The sequence below is a fragment of the Hippoglossus hippoglossus genome, chromosome 16 (genome assembly GCF_009819705.1).
Source record: "Hippoglossus hippoglossus isolate fHipHip1 chromosome 16, fHipHip1.pri, whole genome shotgun sequence".
NCBI classification, from domain to species: domain Eukaryota; kingdom Metazoa; phylum Chordata; class Actinopteri; order Pleuronectiformes; family Pleuronectidae; genus Hippoglossus; species Hippoglossus hippoglossus.
In genome coordinates, this window is record NC_047166.1 from 22,799,112 (window position 1) to 22,819,808 (window position 20,697).

The window sequence follows — 20,697 nt, forward strand, 5'->3', positions numbered from 1 at the left end:
TTTCCGAGAGATCATATCATCACAACTCAGTGGAGTCATGTGACCATAAACAGTATTCAAGGCGGTGTGAGATGCTATTTATATAATCTGCATCCATGTCAGCAGATTGGCTGCTTTGTATTGGCGTCAGGTTTTAACCCCCCCGTGGTTACAAAGGCTGAAGAGGTCCCTGAGTTAAGAGATAATTCCCACTCCTCCACTCCACCGCAGAGACCAGCTACGCCCAATCGCCCTGGATGAATCACTTACTGGACTATCTGCACTCACACAGGCTGGAATATCAATGCTCTAATAATACCTGGGGCATGATAAGGGCAGACCTCTCCACACCACTGTTCATTAGAGTGTTACTGACACCTCTTTCACTGAGATCTGCAGTCATTAAGTTTTAGCTACATTACCAGTGCAGTGCCCATTCTAAACAAACCTGCTTGGACAAAGCTCCTTAACCTCTGGTTCCCCACAGATGTCTCTCGCTCCTCACACCAGACTAGAATTATGAAACTGGATCATATTCGATCCATCAGAGAGGAAATGGGTCTAAGCAACAAGTATGTTCCCTCTTTGAGTGTGCATCTTTGTCACTACGACAATGAATGCGACACATTGTTTTGCACAAAGTTTTTGCTCGGATTTTCTGGACCTTGCCCAGTCGCCCACTCAAATGCAATTATAATAATATCTACATAAAAACAAACCTAGAGGTATGTTCACACTGAACAAAACAAATGCTGTTGGCAGCATGGTTGCAAATAAGGTAGTGCTGTGATAGCGAAGTGGACGTTTTCTTAGGTACAAGCCCAAAGTGTTTATCACGTGGGACGTTTCCTTATGAAATCATGCAGGTGTCAGCTGCTGATTGCAACTCGTTTCCCCCCCCCCCCCCCCCAGTTGCAGCTAATCATCTCACTTTACCTCCCTGCTGCTCCATTACGCAGCGTGATTACCTTCAGATGAAAGCTTTTTATAGGTGCACACAGCAAGAAATGAGATGTAATGGGAAGGAATAGACAACTGTAAATCTCCTATAAAGTAAAGACTGTACCTCCCTCATCCTCTAGAAAAGCACATTGCTTAAACAGTTGTGTATAAAAGAATAATGGTAATTAAACATTGCATAAAAGCAGTATTGAATTCCCTGCTATGCTGTGTTTGCTTTTGTATTGTATGCAATGCTTAATTAGGCTGCACTTATAGAACCATTGAGACTCAAATCCCTCAAGGACAATAACTATTGTTAACATAATTGGATAATGGTTGATTAAATGTATTAATGTCACATGAATAACACAATATTTTCAAATGTAAGTCAAAACAGCCATTTGCCGATCTGACAAATTCAAACAAAACCAATAACCCACAAACGGAGAACAGCTTCCAAATTACAGTAGTTTTTATATGAAAATCAGCATCAACACAAATTCACTTTTATCCTGTTGATTTATTTCCAGCACACAGCAGCAATTCAAGTGTAACAGTTTTTCCAGCATTAACACTTTTGTTCAAGCGCATTTATGAAACTCCAAATAGTGATATCAGCACTTAATCATTATAAAAAATAAAAACAATTTAGGTTTCAAATTAAGTGAGAAACAACCTGATTGACATGACAGAACAGCAGGTAACAGAAAATGATGACGAACACATTTAAAGGATCATCTGAGACATTGACATATGTACCAATTAAGAGAATAGTTCTTATATACAGAATAAAACCAACAAGTAAAACCATGAAATGAAAGTAGAGTGCACATACAGTAATCAAGTAAATTACAGGAAGGGTTTAGGACAAAATTACGGTGACAATTTACAGCACATCATAAACCTCATGCGTCTTCCTCCCCTCTCTGAGACTAGGTATGATATAAAACCAATAGATATTGTTGAACATTTTTACAGCAATTTTCACCCACATATTCTGGGCTTTCCCTCATTTGTTATCATCTGTGTTTCAGTTACAAACATAATTATTCACTTAAACGCAACTATAGGTTCTTTTTTAGGTAACACGACACAGACACAGACACAGACACAGACACTCCCTTTCTGGACAAACCCTCGATATGTTCATTCAAACAAGAGTTTAGGATGCAGCATCAAAATCACCATTCCATATATGAAAAGTGATCGTGAAATGAGACTAGCTCGTGAAATTCTAGGGTGGAAGGTCTTTTAGGAACATCACTGCACCTGCAGTACAGTTTAACAAGCTACAATATTAAGCTGTTTATCAATATAAATATTTTAAAAGATTGACAGACTTTGATTATTAATAGTTTTTGAACCTACAATATTAAAACCAAATAGGTCATTAACACTTTTGAAATGCATTTCATTCAAGTTAGCCAATTTGATATCTTAGTACAGTGGCTCTGTGAGCTCAATGCAATGCAACCTTTGAAAACATGTGAAAATAGACAAAATATAAGCAAATGAAAAAGATTAGCGGGACGATACATACCCTGCATGCATGTTGTGTATATAGGCTACTATATATACACACTATATTTTATATTTTTCCTGTCACAGATTCGCCTGTCAGTGTCCAGTTGAAACATCCATAAGAGTTTGACTGTCTTGGGCAGGAAGGCAAGAGTCAGCATTACCTCACCTCTTTCACTGTGTACGTTTTCATGACAAGGCCACTGTGCCAGGCATTGTCATATTGGTGAAGATGTTTTTATGTAATTTTCTCGTGTTTTGTCTATTTTGCATGCATTTCATTTGACTGCAGTGTGTTGAGGTTTCAAAGCCACTCAATAGTATATTATGCTTTTGTAAAATATAGTATCATATAAGTAGAAACATTTACCCATACACAATTTTACAAAAACTACAAAACAGGCATTTTAAGAAACATCAGTGGTTCTTTTACAGTAAGTGAATGTTTCCGATATTTTGTATTCTATTCAAGTGTTCTGGCAATAATAAGTAAAAACATAGAGATGCCCTTAAATGGTCAGTTCACCCCTCCACATTAACTGTATGCACTATTTGTTAAAAGTTAGAAAATAGTTGCAACTGTTTCCACAGCAACAACACAATGTGCATGACTAGAAATCTGTGGGAAATCTCAAAACTATTTTGAAATTTGAGTGAACTGAACCTTTAATGTCTTAAGTTCAGTAGTGCTACAAGGTCAAATTCATTATTTTGAATACAAATCGTAGTGGTTAATCAGAAGTACCAAACCTGTGGCCAGAGCGCCATGTCAGCCACAGGTTGAGATGTATAAACAGCCGGAAGTGTAGATATGTCAGTGGTGGCAAATCATGCTCTGAAACTCCAGCTCCTCTGAAAAGGCTCGAAAGGTTTCTTGAGGAACATGAGATGAGGTTTGAGTCGAGGGGTTTTCACCGGTATGACAGCAGCTTTGCTTTCCTCTGTGGGAAATCGATTGCGGTAGACTTCCGGGTACGACCTCTGGAACTGAAAAGGGAAGGGAATTCATCTTTACTTGGTTGTTGTCGGACACAGAAATGTGTTTATATTTTGTTATTTTTATACTGCATACTTTCAACTCTATTAGGCCTCTAAAAACCTTCAAACTGAGTGACTATATAAAAATGCTTACATCCTATTGCACAGAAGCAGTCTAATTTACTGTATTCCTCTGACCAAAGACTTACCACATATCCTTTCCTAATCGTGTGGACGTACCTGTTTCAGCCTTTTTCTTTTGTCCTTGGCAGGGAGTTCTTTGTCTGCTATCAGACCCTCCAGAAGCTGCTGCAGGGGGGTCTGGGTACCGATCACCTTCTGCTCCTCAGACTCCACCCTGCGGATCTGTTTACAAAAGGCTGGAGATAGACTAAAGTCTGTATCTGAACCTGCATATTTGATCTGATGGAAGACACAAATGGAATGGATTTGAATAAGGTTAAATGCATTCAACATTTGACAGAGAATATGGGAAAACAGAACAGTGGCTAATTGGATTGGTGACAAACCATCAAATTCTTAATGTGCACTGTGTAAAGCAAAGTCAGCATCGTCTCATAACATGCTATACATGTCAGTAAGTGATTATTGAAAACATGTGAAAACAATGGGAACTATGTAATACTGAATTGTGTTTAGTCAGAATATCATTGCCTAATGTTGGAAATCAGTAAGCCCATCATGAGTCAACAATAAAATGTTGTTGGTTTCTCAGAAATTGTAATACAATTCTCAGTGGGTGGCTAATGATTTGGTGGTTTGACAGAACACTTAAATGAGGATAATTAATATGGCTAGTACATATGAATAATGTGTTCAGGGTGCAGAGGGGTTGGTTTTAAAATCCCATCTATAGCATTCAATTATAATAAAAGCATTTAGTCCCTTCACAGTGTAGGAGTGTAAGCCTGTGCATACTGTCGCATTCATTTCTTTTGTATGTAGAACATAGACTCTTTTAACAGTGGGTTTTCCATATTTTCTTATTTTCTGAACAAAACTAAATGCACATCAATATGAACCAGCTAAACATACAGGTATACAACAAAACCTTTGACCCCGCTCATACTTTTGATCTGATCACAAGTGCACAGCTCTAAGTACATCAGTTCAAACCTGGCATTCAAATTCACTAGTGCATTGCCCGTTCTAAACCTGCCTGTTAAGAATGGGCTGTTTGCTTGTTTTTCATGAAATTAAACTGAATTTGCTTTAGTTCAGATGTTCACTTGTGTGGTTGATATACACTACCGTTCAAAAGTTTGGGGTCACTTAGAAATGTCCTTGTTTTTCAAAGAAAAGCACTGTTTTTTTCAATGAAGATAACATTAAATTAATCAGAAATACACTCTATACATTGTTAATGTGGTAAATGACTATTCTAGGTGGAAACGTCTGGTTTTTAATGAAATATCTACATAGGTGTATAGAGGCCCATTTCCAGCAACTATCACTCCAGTGTTCTAATGGTACATTGTGTTTGCTAATCGCCTTAGAAGACTAATGGATGATTAGAAAACCCTTGAAAACCCTTGTGCAATTATGTTAGCACAGCTGAAAACTGTTTTGCTGGTGAGAGAAGCTATAAAACTGGCCTTCCTTCGAGCTAGTTGAATATCTGGAGCATCACATTTGTGGGTTTGATTATACTCTCAAAATGGGCAGAAAAAGAGAACTTTCATGTGAAACTCGCCAGTCTATTCTTGTTCTTAGAAATGAAGGCTATTCCATGCGAGAAATTGCGAAGAAACTGAAAATTTCCTACAACGGTGTGTACTACTCCCTTCAGAGAACAGCACAAACGGGCTCTAACCAGAGTAGAACGAGAAGTGGGAGGCCCCGGTGCACAACTCAGCAAGAAGACAAGTATATTAGAGTCTCTAGTTTGAGAAATAGACGCCTCACAGGTCCTCAACTGGCAGCTTCTTTAAATGGTACCCGCAAAACGCCAGTGTCAACGTCTACAGTGAAGAGGCGACTCCGGGATGCTGGCCTTCTAGGCAGAGTGGCAAAGAAAAAGCCATATCTGAGACTGGCCAATAAAAAGAAAAGATTGATATGGGCAAAAGAACACAGACATTGGACAGAGGAAGATTGGAAAAAAGTGTTATGGACAGACAAATCAAAGTTTGAGGTGTTTGGATCACACAGAAGAACATTTGTGAGACGCAGAACAGGTGAAAAGATGCTGGAAGAGTGCCTGACGCCATCTGTCAAGCATGGGTGAGGTAATGTGATGGTCTGGGGCTGCTTTGGTGCTGGTAAAGTGGGAGATTTGTACAAGGTAAAAGGGATTTTAAATAAGGAAGGCTATCACTCCATTTTGCAACGCCATGCCATACCCTGTGGACAGCGCTTGATTGGAGCCAATTTCCTCCTACAACAGGACAATGACCCAAAGCACACCTCCAAATTATGCAAGAACTATTTAGGGAAGAAGCAGGCAGCTGGTATGCTGTCTGTAATGGAGTGGCCAGCGCAGTCACCAGATCTCAACCCCATTGAGCTGTTGTGGGAGCAGCTTGACCGTATGGTACGCAAGAAGTGCCCATCAAGCCAATCCAACTTGTGGGAGGTGCTTCAGGAAGCGTGGGGTGACATTTCTACAGATTACCTCAACAAATTAACAGCTAGAATGCCAAAGGTCTGCAATGCTGTAATTGCTGCAAATGGAGCACTCTTTGACGAAAGCAAAGTTTGAAGAACAAAATTTATATTTCAAATAAAAATCATTATTTCTAACCTTGTCAATGTCTTGACTATATTTTCTATTCATTTTGCAACTCATTTGATAAATAAAAGTGTGAGTTTTCATGGAAAACACGAAATTGTCTGGGTGACCCCAAACTTTTGAACGGTAGTGTATAAGTTTGAATGATTTACTTAACTGGTGTTGTTTTTTCATAAATTGCAAGTCAGCTATTTAAGAGGGTCTGTTAAGCAATAGATACAATCTTCAGACCCAAGTTCATACATTTTCCAAATAAAAGTTCTGTAATTCAGGTGGATATAAAGCATGGCAGCAACAAAAAGAACATACTACGTACTTTTACAAATTGCCAAAACAGGAAGTGATTCTTTTAATGTTCATGCCATGATGGAGATCGGAACATACTGCACCCATGTCTTAGTCAGTCCGATATAGTGAAATAAGAAAGAAAATCATCGAAGTGACCTTGCAGTGATTTTGACCTGAGGTTTGACCCAGTTGCTGACCGCTGCTGTAGTTAATCTGAGGACGTAGAAGAAGATTGAGCTGGGTCCGAGGACTGACAGCTCTTTGTCCCAGACCTCAGTTTGTTATGATGTATGGGAAACACTGAGAAGTGTAAAGATACTTTCAGTTCACATGAAACTCTAGCGTGTCAGAAGACGTCAGCTAAGTAGGTCGTCCTTTATATATGGCCCAGGATGCATTTGCGTTCATACAGTGAAAAAGAACGTGGCCATTTAAAGCAGTCGACTTGTGATCGGATCACCCAGGACAGACAATAATAATAATAGGCCTGTACAGGGTCAAGAGATCTCCATTCACATGAACACTTGGATTTTATGCTACTTTAATTAATACCTAAATGCACCAGGGACTGTACCACTTTTAGACTTAGTGCATTGAAAAATTATGGAACCAATCACATATGGCACATATTCATCAGTGGTGATGCACCATAATTGATCTGTGCGTATGGATTGCAGGGAACAGATGCAGCAGAAGAGCAGCAGGATCAATCGACTCATTTGTTAACAGATTGTAACTTGAGAAAATCCACTAACCTGAACTCTTTTGAGATGGGACATATGCTCCTCAACCTGGCCTCGCAGCTTGGAGGGCACTTGGAAGATGGTGTTGTGGTGCTCCATCATGAAGGTTACCAGTTTAGTGGCCAGCAGCTCGTCCAAGTCCATCTCATCTACTGAGCCCAGAACGCAGTGAGAGAACATCTGCAGCATCTGGACAAGAGACCACGATAAGAGATGGATTAGAAACCAGCTGCCAAACTCTGGCTGAGGAGATAAGAGTGGGTTGTCCACTAATCAGAAGGTTGTTAGTTTAAACCCAGGCTCCTCCAGTCAGCTTATTGAAGTGATATTGAACCCACCAATTGTATCTATTGGTGAAATTATGATGTTGTCTGTTGTCAAAACAGAAAAGTATGATATAAATAGTCAGTTTACCAATTACACTTTGAGATACACTATACATTAAATGGTAAATGGACTGTATTTATGTAGTGCTTCTCTAGTCTTATGGACCACAAAGTGCTTTACACACATACACACACTACTATATGATGCACTTTTGCTCTCACACACACACACACAGGGGCAATTAGGGTTCAGTATCTTGCCCAATGAAACTTTGGCTTGCAGACAGGAGGAGCCAGGGTTCAAACCACAACCTTCTGATTTGTAGACAAACCGCTGTAACCCCTGAGCCACAGCAGTTAAGCTTAAATTGTCTATGCACAGTGCTGCATACTGATAGTTCTAGTGGTAATATCTAGAAGGGAAAATGCATAAATGCTGCCAGCCAGAGATATCTGTTCCTACAGTCAAGTAAGAAAATTCTCGCTCAAACCTTGAATGCAGAATATATTCTCCTGGTATGTTCCTATATCTGGCAAAGTCTTCCTTTTTTCAGCACCTTACCTTGTAGCATGTAGTTTGTTTATGCAGTGAAATGTGGGTTATAAGGTATCTTACTTCACCTGGAGAAGTGTGGCCTAGTATTGCCTAGTCTGTGGAGTGTGTAGTGCAAGTGTTACAGCTGGAAACTTTGCAGTGATGGTGAAAGTTATACCTGAATACACAATACTTAATTTTCATGAATAATGTAATTATTCATGTGAAAAACAACCAGCGATAAAATAATCATTGTGTTCCATAGCAGCTGTTAAGTATTTATGACTTATTCTGTTATACCAAATACTATATCTGTAAGTTAATCAGCATCAGCACTGAGGTACCTCAGTTCTTCAAAGATGATGGTACTGTCAATTGTTGACTTTAAACTCTATGTTTGTATCATTTATTTTGAACTAGAGCAGTGCCCGTTGTAAACCTGCCTGTTTGGAATGGGCGGATCTTATGCTCCAGAGCTACTTCAGAATAATTCCTTGTCGTTAAATGAGTCCTTTTACAATATACTGCCACTTTTTATTGTTTGTGTGCTGGACGTTGTGTGTAGTGTACATGCAGTGAATGATTGATGGGAAGTGGTACCAGTGTGCGGGTAGTAATAGTGTCATTGAGTGGAGGCAGGTGGGGATTCTGGCAGACCCGCGCCATGAGACGCAGTAACAGCTGGAGGCGTCTTCGGTTGGGCGGCGGGAGTAAGAGACCGCTGACTTGAAGCGCCTCAGTGGCTTCCTCCTCCTCCTGCAGCAGACCTGCAGAGATATGAAGAGAGAAGAGTCTTTCTCCTGAGAGCAAACACACACAGCCTCGACCAAAATGAACACCGGGTCACAGGGTTTATCTGTAGAACAGAGAAAATATTAGGAGCTGAATCAAATTGTGATGTACTTACTAAGAATGTTGACAAAGACTTCATATAGATGAAAAGTCAGCAGGGGTTCTCTGAGTCTCTGAAAATAATCTGCTACTGTTCTCAGAACATCTCTCTCGAAACCTGGGTACACTGGCTGTTTGGTTTCATTGCCATTAGGCCCTGAGAAAGAAGACAAACGTAATGTTAAATACATGCAAATAAAAAAGCACAATGGCACATAAGACTTTATGGAATATGCGTACACTAGGACTATAGCCAACCGCCGAGCCACACTTGATGCACGAGTATGTGTGTCATGGAACATCTTGCCTTTTATTTTTTCGCCCGTGTTATCAATTCAGAGCAGCCACACTGCCTGTGTGAGCTGCGCTGCTCCTCAAGAGATTCAGTTTCAATTTCAATCTGTTGAATATGTCATTGATGTATAAATATTTGTTAGACTTCCTGTGATGATTCAATACATTAATTTGTTTTAACAATACTTTGATTGTGAAATATTTGCAAGACTAGAAGATGTATGACTTTGTACGGCAGAGTTCTGGAATTTGGCTGAGTGCATTGGCCTACTTTTATTCGACCCTATGTAAAACATTTGGCTGGTATTAGCAGATCCAAAGCAGGCTCCCAGCTGCAAGCGCTGCATATGCACCTAGTGTGGCCAGAAAACCTGTATTGTTCAACTAGCAGTATAACATCCCAATATCCTGAGTTCAAAATCTCATAAGACTGAGAAGTACCAAAATGACCAAGAGAATGGAAGATATGAGGTTTTCGAATGGATTCTTGTCATTTTTTAATTTGTTAGTTATTCCTTTTTATACATTTATGTTTAAAATTAGCATATATAAAATATATACTCACAGTTGGCGAGGCATTTCATTGCGGATACCACCCAATAGGGCATATCCTCTAGAGACAGAAAAAAAAATTGGTGAGTTTAAATATTTTTATAAGTTGCATCAAAGAAACAAAGTTTTTCTTGCTTTAGTGAATCGATGTATCATACCAGCTTTGTTCTCCAGAATGACTATACCGGTCTTATTAACACTGAACACGTTGTGAACAATGTGTTTGCTGTTCACATGCGTGGGGTTTAACACGCCATCCAATGACTGCAGGCCCAGCACTCTCTGTAAACTAAAACAGCAGCATCAGCATGAAATTGCTTTATTAAGAAGTCAGCATGAACAGTGGAAATGTTCCCAAAAAGTAATGTACGAGTTACGTACTGTGCAACTGTCATTGATTTCCAAATGTGGTCCACTTGTTTTGAAGTAATCTCCTTCCTCCGTATGAGCTTGCATTCGTGAACGTCTCCAATCGCTACACTGTGTCTTTTATTCCACAAATCTGAAGTCTGATCACAAAGAAGAGAAGAGAAAACGTTTATTTTAAATGAAACAAAGGCAGCAGAAACATAGTTCATAGATTCAGTCTACATCTACAATAACAGTCTCATGGTGTATTCAAATAACTTTGGAAAAAATTGGGTATTTTCTTTTTACATTGTGTCAGATATGGTGATGTTTACTCTGTGGAAAATTTCAGTCAAAAAGTAGTTAATTCCTTGTTCAATAGGAACCGATTACACTGTTGGGTGTGCTGTTAGTAGTTTTTTTCCTCCATATATGTAAATGTGGTGGACCAAATGTTCGAATGTTCATTTTTCAATGCTGTCGAACCAAGAAACAACTGAGGTCGAGGTCTGAACTGAACCAGAAACTCTAGTAAGTGTTTTGTTGTTTTGTTGGGCTCCTCTACGGCATCATATCAAATCAAATGTACCTTTTACTTTTTCTATGTAAATTTGAGGAAAGATTGATTTAAATGTCATATTTCATATTAGTAATTGAAATACTTGAAATTATTTCATTTTGCTATTTGCATTCTAATAAATTTGCATAAACTTAGACACTTCAAGCACAGCACAGGGTTTCCCTGCCATTACACAACTTAAACATTGTGTTTTTGCACAGCACCTAATAGAAATTAAAAGAAAAAGAAACTATGCCAAGGTTTCGCTACCATCTACCATCTACCATCTACCATCTGGACCGAAAGCAGAGCAAACAAACGTCTTGGAAAGCAGCCAAACGCAATTACATTGTAAGATGGTTGTCCAAAGATGAGATAATTGCACTTTAAATTCATTTTGTTTTGCCAGAGTTATTTTTTATGGCACACAATGTGATCACTCACAAAAATATGATTGTCAATTAGAGGCCTTATTAAACGAGTTATAAGAACTTTGGCTCACTTCACCAATGAGCAGAATTGTTTAGTTTTCCTTCTGGTTAATGTCTGACTGTAGTGTGAAAAACAACCTGTATTGTGTTTTTGTCAAAAGGAGTCCAAATTATTATGTGAAAATATGTAGTTTCACAATGCACATTGACAAATATCCTCTCATTACCATCACCACAGCGCCTAAGCTGCCTAGAATTCCTGCAGCATGAGTCAAAGAAAACACAGGATGGGCTAAAACATTTTTGTCTTCCTCACCATGACAGCAGACTTCAGGGGTGCAACATTTTCCCGCTGAGGCAATTCTTCATAGTCATCCCAGCGGATGAGTCTGGGCAGGTCACAGCTGTCTCTCAACAGAGGCCTTGTTGGAAAAGATTTCAGAGGAGACAGCATGGGGAACCTGGAGAGAAAAAACAAAGAGCTCAGCCGAAGGAGGAAAAAAGGGATTGAAGACGCAGGTTAAATGTCTTGTGGTGTTTTGGTGTACCTGTACAGATGGCTGTTGTCCTCGAAGTCCTCTGTCCCGTGACGTCCTTTGATATCTTCGATAACATGGGCCTTGAAGAACTTCCTGAGCAGCTGCAGCGTCTGGTAGCGAGTCACCTCAGGCCCAAAGTTGTAGTTGCACCTCAGTAGCTCGTGCAAGTAATCAACAGCCTCGGATCCTGTGAAACTGCAGTCATAGTAGCGGAAGTTTGCCCAGTGCCTTCTGAGCGGCATGCCCCCACGGAAGAGCTTAATGGTTTCATTCCACTACATAACAAGGAGAGATACAAGAGTGAGCTGTAGGAAATGCTGTAGTATGTCAAACACAATTAGATACAGTCACTTCTGTCCAGTAGCATATTTGACATTGCTTGCAATCAATCTAGTTCAATTAGATATGGCATGTAAATATTCATAACTCATTTTGTTCATGCACATCATTTTTCCACTATAAGTACATCCAAGACTACTCTAGCATGTAAAACTGTATCGTTCACAACAATGCTGCCCTGAAATAACCCTCATCTATTCTAGACATCAGAAAAGTAGTCAGCATCACAACAAATACAGCATTATCTCCCAGTAGTGCTTTAGGTGGTACAGGGGTTGTGGATCATTAGATCTCACTAAGTGTTCAAATGAATAGGATGACAATGAACAAAACAAATCAAAGCAGGGCGAGAGAGACAGAGAGACAATGAGGAAACACAGGGTCATTACAACTCCGCAGAGCATTAAACTGTATAAAGCAAATGCTGCTGACAGGCAGCTCGGAATCTTGAAAAGAGCTCAGTGTGTGATGAGATTCAAAAGCAGAGACGAGTAAGAGCCAAGAGTTCACGCCATCGGGGGAGGGATTGGAGTGGCTTATTATTTGAAAAAAGAAACAAAACACAGCCAACAAAGTGGCAGCTTTAATGATTTTTGATTCCATAAATTATGCATTAAGCTTTTATCATTTTATCACACATACCTTCCCACACATAAACATGCAGCTCAATATAATCCCCCCAACCAACAACTGGCCTAATTAAGTAAATTATTGATTAAATCAATTATTAATCTGCTATCATCATGTTTTGATGTCTTTATATTTTGGCATGTTTCCAGTTGTCTCAATCTACTGTGTTGAGCATAAAAAAAAAGTCTATGGCTATTCTTGCTTCTCAAGAGCACCAGAACCAAACTTTATATCTCAAGTTTGCTGATTCAGCAAATGTCTTCCTATTTGTGATTTATAAACCTGAAGCAGCTAAAGGGAATTATGCCATCAATCATTGTATTATCTACGCCTCGGCTTTCCCTACAATATATCAAAGTTATTAACAGTGGAAGCAAGGGGTCCTGGTATTGTTCACTCTGGCTCGCTGCCACATTGTAATAGGGAACTTAAGTAGAACATTGCATCCATGCTGTTAACAGCTTCCTGTAAAAGAAAAAAAGGCTTATTGAATAAATGCAATAACAGCCCAATGTAGGTTACGACATGTCCATAAATTCAGTATATTATTCTGCAATAATAAACACAGTAAGACCCCAAGCCACAGTCACTCACGAGCCGTTTTCAGACATGAACTGTCCGCACAAGTAGGTCCAGGATTTCTCTGGAATCGGCCTTTCACACATGAACAACACAGCAGGAGATTCTCCACTCTCCAACAACAGAGGAATCTCAGGAGTGTTCAGGTGAGGGGTGGCTCAACATGCAGGGGCAGGAGGTAATGTACAAATTCTGCTGTGGAGATCACATGATTTTGTTTACAGTGCAACAACACTTGTGTCGACCCTTATCACCAAAAGCTAGTCTCGAAATGTGTAATTTCTTTTAATGTTTTTGTGTCTTTTGTGTCCCTGGTGTGTCAGAGAGGTCATCAGCACGCCCACTCGCTCGCGGTGAATCCTCTGGAGGACCTTCTGCTGTATTCTCACATGGGCTCATTCGGACAGTCTCCAGAGTTTGTACTAGGGGGCTGGCCACAGAGTGTCATGAGAGTTCAGTGCATGTCTGACAGCAGCTAAAGAAAACTGAGTTGCGCATGATGCTTTTACATAAAATTAAAAACATGCAAACCTTGACGAGCTCAAGCCAAAATTGCAGGATCCAGAACACCCAGTCTCCTGTCCTATCAGTCATCCTCAACATGTCAACCCACAATAACAAAATAATCCACCATCTTCCTGTTCAACACAAACCCCTTCCTCCCTCTGTTTTTCCTTTTTGGGTGGTTTTAGTTATCTATTCATAATTAATTTTAATTAATTAATTTAAATTCGGTTTGCTCTGTGTTTCTGTTGTTTTGGAAAAATCATTTTCTGTTCAGTAAATACACTTGTGATGTAGAATAAAAAATACAGTTGTTGTTGTTATGCACATGAAGTGGGATGTAGGCACCGGTTAGTAATGGAAGTACTTTTAAATAACAACGCTAATACTGCGTCGTTGTCACCAAACCATGGCAGGTTAAGTGCACACATTGTAAGGACCATGTGTTTTATACAAAGAGGCTGTAGAAGAGGCAGTAAACCTTCACGAAGTCCAGCCTCGGTGTAGTATACAAGACTTCAAACACTTAAACTCCCCGTGTAAGAAAGTTATGAACACATTCAACTGTGACGTTACACTTTGAACTAAGCTAAACTCCGTAACGAGTCCCTTTACGGTGGTAACCACCTAGTCGGGTCTTTAACCGGGTCTTACTAACGCTACCAGCGGACTCACCAGCTTCGTGGCCCGGTACGGACCCGGTCCAATGACGTTGCCCTCCATTCTGACACCGAGAGCCCGCCTCAGTCGTGAGGAAACATGGAGACGCTTCACTTTGATGAAGTTTCAAAACAGAAGAGCTTGAGGTGGAAGCCGCTTCGCCGCAGAGGAGAGAGAACGTTGCTGCAACTTTGAATATCACGCGTCACCGCATCGGAGCGACGTGATTCGTCAGAGCGGTGATCACGTGACACGTAACCGAACGTAACCAACGATTGTGAATGGATGGGGTGGCACAACACTCACACACGCACGCACCCACCCACACACTCACACAACACACGCACGCACAGACACAGGCAAACACACACACGCACGTGAGTAAACCTTGCAGTAACAAACACACACACACACACACACACACACACACACACACACACACACACACACAGCTTTGGACTGAGTTTCACCTCCAACAGCAAACGTTGGTTTTCTATCGCAGGCGATTAAAAGCTTGTTCCCTCAACAAATATTGAATTAATAACAAATCAAAACAAGTTTACTTACAGAGATTGTGTCCAGTTAGAGAAGTGTTAAAAAGGTCCATGATGAATACAGAAAAATTAAACATTATTTCATCAATTCTTTCACTGTGAATATTCAAGTTACTTTTGGTCTGATGTGAGAAAATAAGAACCAATGAGAAAATAAGAACCAATGAAAAAATGTGTTTATCTATTGTGACGTTAAATTCTGTATTCGGTGGATAGAATCCAAATGCCATTCATATTATTTAACAACTGAGCTTTAAAATTCCACATTCCCATGCCAAAGAACCTTTTCAACCTTTAAAAACATTCAGTATTTTAAAGGTAATTAAATTTGTATAACAATTAAAGGGCTCAATGAATGGACTTTGGACTCCTCTGGAGACAATTATTGTATACCGAAAAACCAATATACAACTTCTGCTACTCGTTGAAACAAGAACAATAGGCCTGGTACCAGGATTGTATGCTTTCATATATTAAAAATATTGATTAAACTATTGAATGAGACGCTTTTCATTTACTTGCATACAAAAATAAATGTATTTAATTAGCTGTATTTACCTTTTTCTGTAGGCTTGATATCTACAGACTTGAACATAAACTTAATCTGTACACACTCTGTAATTAATTCTAAAATCTGGCATGTGACATTAAAGTATTCGTCTCATATCAATTCCCACTTGCCGCATAATTGAAATTCATGTTGCAACAAACTGATCAATATACTTCAGAGAAATTATGAGTTGATCAATATTAACTGAGAGTCAGTCAAACCCATATGACACAATGCACCTCTGTTTCTCTGGTTTTAGTTTGATTATGGAGGATATCATTACTCCTACATTGAACAAGCAGATCTAGGCTTCATTTGTCTCTAATGAAACACTTTGGATTCGACTCAAAATACACTCTGAGGAAAATGACACAAACCAGTTAAAAAGTTTAACATTTATTGATTCAGATAGAACAGAACAATTTGGAGGTTGAGGCAGCAAAGCTTGAAAAATAAAAATTGTCATGTTAAGCAACCAGGGACATGGTTTCTGGACAGACTACGAGCATGACGGGAAGTAAAGGGAAGAACAGTAGAGGAAGGAAAAGGAAATAATTGCGGAGATGACAATCTCCAAATCTTTGGAGGATCAACAGGGTTAATAAGTGAAGCAGGTTCCCAGAGGAGAACTACGACTTTCCTGAAGCAGGATCTTGTTCTCAGAGATCCTGAAACACAAACATACTGTGGGTGTAAAGTTGAAAGTCAGGGGCTGCAAGGAAGAATGCTCTCACACTGATTTGCTTTGCAGCAATAAAGATCCCTGGACATCCAGCGTCTTCTGTCAACAGAGCAGTCATGTAAACCATCACCACTGGGATCACTGTGGAAGGAATATTCTGCATGGAGATTGAGGGTTGAGGGACAACATGAATAGGGAGCTGGAGAGCCAACAAATCACAGCTCTAATGTACACAATGGACCCCAAAGCTCATTCAAAGCACATACCACAATCTATAGAGCCCTGTAAGACTTTCCCACGTTGAGCTTTTACAATGATACAGCCCCGAAAGTGATGATTAAAAAATTCCGGAGTGATCAATCAGAGCTGTGGACCTGCCGTTTGACAGTCCTCTAATAATAGCACCTCAAGACTTACCTTTTCGTGGTGTCTTACGAGGACAAAGAGTCCTCCTCTGTCTCATTCTGTGGGCTGCAGCAATGAGGCAGAGACAGATGTCTAATCAGGAGGGTCAAGACAGTGCTGCTTATACACCCACACCTCAGACTGATTGTGGGAGAGCTGAGTGGCACCTTGAAACGAACTCTACCAGCGAAAGTGCTCTATTAAAATTTATGAGAAACACCACAACGATAATCTCTGACTCCCCAAGAATTTTAAGTACTGTAGTATAACAAAAAATACGCTTGTACACATCTGCTGCAATGAGACCATCATAATTCAGATGACATCACCTAAACTATATTACCCTCAGTATATTGCCATTTAAAATTCTCGCTTTTCTCTTGTTATACGACCTTGTTTTATCAAGCCAAGGCTGAAATATACCAGCAGAATAAACACAGAAGTCTGGGTACACTCGACAGGGATCCACAAACTCCACCAGTGGAGATATTCAAAGCTGTGTTGGTAGCTGCCCTCTTTGACTCAGAGACCACTAATACGTTAGGAGCGACATGAGGGCACATGAGAGCTGCAGCTGCAGTGTTGAGAGAAGAGGGTTCGGGAGGTCTGAAATCACAGCTAGGCCCTCTGAAGGTGTCATGAGCCGCAACATGTCAAAAAAGGTCGCCCAATTTACAGTGACAGCACTATAGCACCAATATTCTGGCAACATTAATTGTGTGTGTGGGTGGGGGGGGAGAGTTGTGGACCTGAATCTCAATCTGTGTGTGCATAATCAGATTTGAAAATGTGTAAAAAAAGGCTGAGGGTTTTACTCCAAGAGCTTGAAATACAGACAAAGACATCAGTTGCAACTCAAACGAGCCTCACAAATTAGCTTTGATTTTACACTGGATTTTACAAAGATTTGTCGGTTTATACGTTTTTTACACGATTAGAAATTTGATTTAACCTGATTAACACCCAAATACACTTGCAGGTATGAATTTGTAAATCTCAGCCCTCGTTTGCAGATTCTTTTACATTTATACACATGTGATTACGCACATATAGTTGAGATACAGTTACGCAACTCACCACACACACACACACACACAACTATTGCGAACAAATTGGCCCCATACCAGAACTGTCTTCCACAATCACACCTGACAAAGATGTCTCCTTCCTTTTCCTCACATATCGTCTTTGACTTCTCTGTGCGATACTGAAGGTTAACGAGATGGGGGACCATGGCAGCAATCAACGCAGCCAACAGGAGCATTGACACAGCTCATTGTGTCAGTATTTGCAGAGGAGACTGACAATAATCATGAGCAATAAGTAATAGGGCACATTGGGCTTCACACTCTCTCACACAATGATTTATGTGAGCAAGGACACGATTACAATATATCATATTTTTGCTAGACTCCAGGTACAAATCACCAGCTGTCAGATTATACTACAACAAATATCTTGCCCTTTGTGCGAGAAAAATAAAAGGTGTTTGTTCCCCTTGTGAGTTTTGTATTTCATTGTTTTAGGACACTGAACCAAAGAAGATCTATTGGGGCTTTTTTTAACAGAATAAAAACAGATCTGCAACGCTGTCTGTTTGTCAGCAGGATTACGCAAAAACTACTGAACAGATTTCCATGAAACTTGGTGGGAGGATGGGACATGGGCCAAGAACCCATTGAATTGTGTTCAGGATACAGACGAATGAAATTACAATTTTTTTTTTTCATTTTCTTTCACATTGCGTGGCCTGTTTTAACATTTCCCCAATTTCCCAGGGAATAATTACTGGATCTATTAGTGTGTGCAATTCTGTGTGGTTTGATTGAATTTATGGGAACTGTTGCCATTTTAGTTACCACCCCCAAGGAGGTTATGTTTTCACCCCTGTCCATTTGTTTGCTGGTTTTTTGTTTCTTGGATTATGCAAACACTAAGGAACGGATTATCACAAAACTTGGTGGAAAGATGTGGTTTCTCAACATTTTCATTGATCTCTCAGAGAATAATCCATGGATCTGGATGTAAAAAAATTCAGACATATTTAGGCAACTGATATTTATGAGTTGCATTTTGGTAGTAACCTTCAAATATTACAATAAATTGGAAATGTATTAAGTCTGGAGGCAAAGAGAGATAATATAGATTTGCTCTGTGAGAAATATGTCAAAGGGATGATTTTTTTAATGCAAACATTCACTTTGATTTGCAGAACCGGCTCTGCTCTTTGTCGTGCTACATCCAAGCAGAGATAAGAGATTAAGCAGCGAGTGCTAGAAATTTCCCAATGACTGCATAGACCCAGGGTTAAGGAACGCTCTTAGAGATGGCCTCAGCAGGCATTGTGACAGGAGCTAGAAGAAGAGCCAGGTGATGTGCTGGACAAAAACAAGAAAACAAAAATCTTAGAACCACTTGGAGCAGCTGGGTTTACCAACGTCCCCCTCCACATTATTTAGTAGAGAAACAATTTGATTTATGATTGCAGTTGTTTGTGCGATAGTTTGATGTGTGCAATCCTAGTAAAATACAATTCACAGCCATATAATCTGGACGACAACATAAGGGCTGTATGCTGTTCAATTCTCTTTTAATCAATTTGATTTGTTTTCTAAAAAATACCTGCAAACCAGTCTGATAGGCTATAAAAGAAGCAGTAACCAGTGAGCTTAGCATAACAACTGTCCAAAGGTAACAAATTTAGTGTTTTCTTTTTAATGTGATGGACAATTTTTTAACTGGGCACTGTGAGGTTGAGACCTTGACTGTTCCCATTTGTAATGGTAGGCAGGTTTGGTTGGCTTTGATAAAGTGAAATCGTGAGATGGGATATTCATGCATCGGGATATTAAGTCAATGCACGAAGGTGATCTCTGGTTAGCAGATAAACCATTACAGGATTGAAGTTTTAACTGTCTAGATTTTGTGAACACCAGCACTGGAGCAATATTTTTCGTGTTTAGATTATAAAGTGGACACACTAACATGGGTAATGCGATTACACATTATTACCACTGGTAAATTCACACAATTACCATTAGCATGTAAACCTATGATCTGGATTTCCTTGCTCTCAGCCTTTCACTTTCCAGTGTTACTGTCAGCTTGACTGACAGACGACTTGTGGGGGGGCAGACTCCGAAGGCCTTATGGAAACCCGTTGTGGCACAGCATGCGCTTGTTGTGAGTGCATGCTCCTGTGGAGAGACGTGACATACACCAGGTAGTTATATATAGAGATAGGCATGATATAAGAGCAGCAAGAGAGTTCTTTGACATGAACACACAATGCTGTGTTTGGACTTGTCTTGTCGGAGTATTTAGACATGCAGACAGCCAGAGCAAGAGTCTGTGGCACTTACAAATTACACTCAGACATATTTTGGCAACTGATATTTACAACCAACTGAATCATTTCATGGTCCAAATGAACAGATTCAGACTGGTGTCTGTCTCAGAGATGATAGTCAGAAGCTAGTGACCGAGTCACAGAAAAGTCGGTTTCCAGCAGTAAGTCATTGCACATTTATGTGTTTTGGGGTTGTGAGGTCTGACAAGGTTTTACTTACTACAGGTTACTTCCACCAAGTCCACCACTATTACAGTCACTCCACATGTGTATCTAAACTTTGCAGTAAGTCAAGTGACAGTGTTGGCTCTGTGTTTACATAACGCATTTAAAAACACCACTTTTCTGTGGAGGAACAACTTGAGCCCCCCCTCTCGCTCCCCAGTGTGAGAAACACACTGTTTTAGTTGTCAGAATCAGAATCAGTGTGATGCAGGGGGCTTGTTTGTGAGCCCCACTGCCATGGGGAAAAAACTGTTCAGGTGGCGCGAGGTTTTGGTCTTGATGGCCCGGAACCTTTTTCCAGATGGGAGTCTCTGGAATAGGTGGTGGCCGGGATGGGAAGGATCAGCAATGATCTTGCCTGCTCTCTTCCTGGTCCTGGAGTGGAACAGGTGTAGGAGAGCCGGCAGGTCACAGCCGATGACCTTCTCAGCTGACCGAATGATCCGCTGCAGTCTGCCCTTGTCCTTGGCAGTGGAGGCAGCGAACCAGACGGTGATTGATGCAGTGAGGATGGACTCAATGATGGCCGTGTAGAACTCGAC

The 20,697-nt window shown here is 40.1% G+C and overlaps 1 protein-coding gene across 2 annotated transcripts; it reads right to left on the minus strand.

Moving 5' to 3' along the window:
• Positions 1-1,370: 1,370 nt before the first annotated feature.
• Positions 1,371-14,724, minus strand: depdc1b (DEP domain containing 1B). 2 transcript variants are annotated; one of them, XM_034611971.1, is made up of 11 exons: positions 14,406-14,723; positions 11,688-11,953; positions 11,456-11,600; positions 10,183-10,310; positions 9,960-10,090; positions 9,815-9,862; positions 8,972-9,112; positions 8,665-8,831; positions 7,216-7,392; positions 3,661-3,843; positions 1,371-3,429 (listed from the first exon to the last, which is right to left on the minus strand). In XM_034611971.1, the coding sequence occupies exons 1-11, from the start codon at positions 14,451-14,453 to the stop codon at positions 3,271-3,273; spliced, it is 1,593 nt and encodes a 530-aa protein (XP_034467862.1). In that variant the 5' UTR covers positions 14,454-14,723; the 3' UTR covers positions 1,371-3,270. The 2 variants fall into 2 exon arrangements, with proteins under 2 accessions (XP_034467862.1, XP_034467863.1); XM_034611972.1 differs by having other exon boundaries at positions 1,383-3,429; positions 3,661-3,786; positions 14,406-14,724.
• Positions 14,725-20,697: the final 5,973 nt, after the last annotated feature.

Excerpts from the sequence above, each read along its gene's own strand:
- depdc1b (XM_034611971.1), bottom strand. The coding sequence starts at position 14,453 with ATGGAGGGCAACGTCATTGGACCGGGTCCGTACCGGGCCACGAAGCTG. Across the intron at positions 11,601-11,687 it reads GACAACAGCCATCTGTACAG|GTTCCCCATGCTGTCTCCTC; the intron begins GTACACCAAAAC and ends TTTTCTCTCCAG. Across the intron at positions 3,844-7,215 it reads CCCATCTCAAAAGAGTTCAG|ATCAAATATGCAGGTTCAGA; the intron begins GTTAGTGGATTT and ends GTCTTCCATCAG.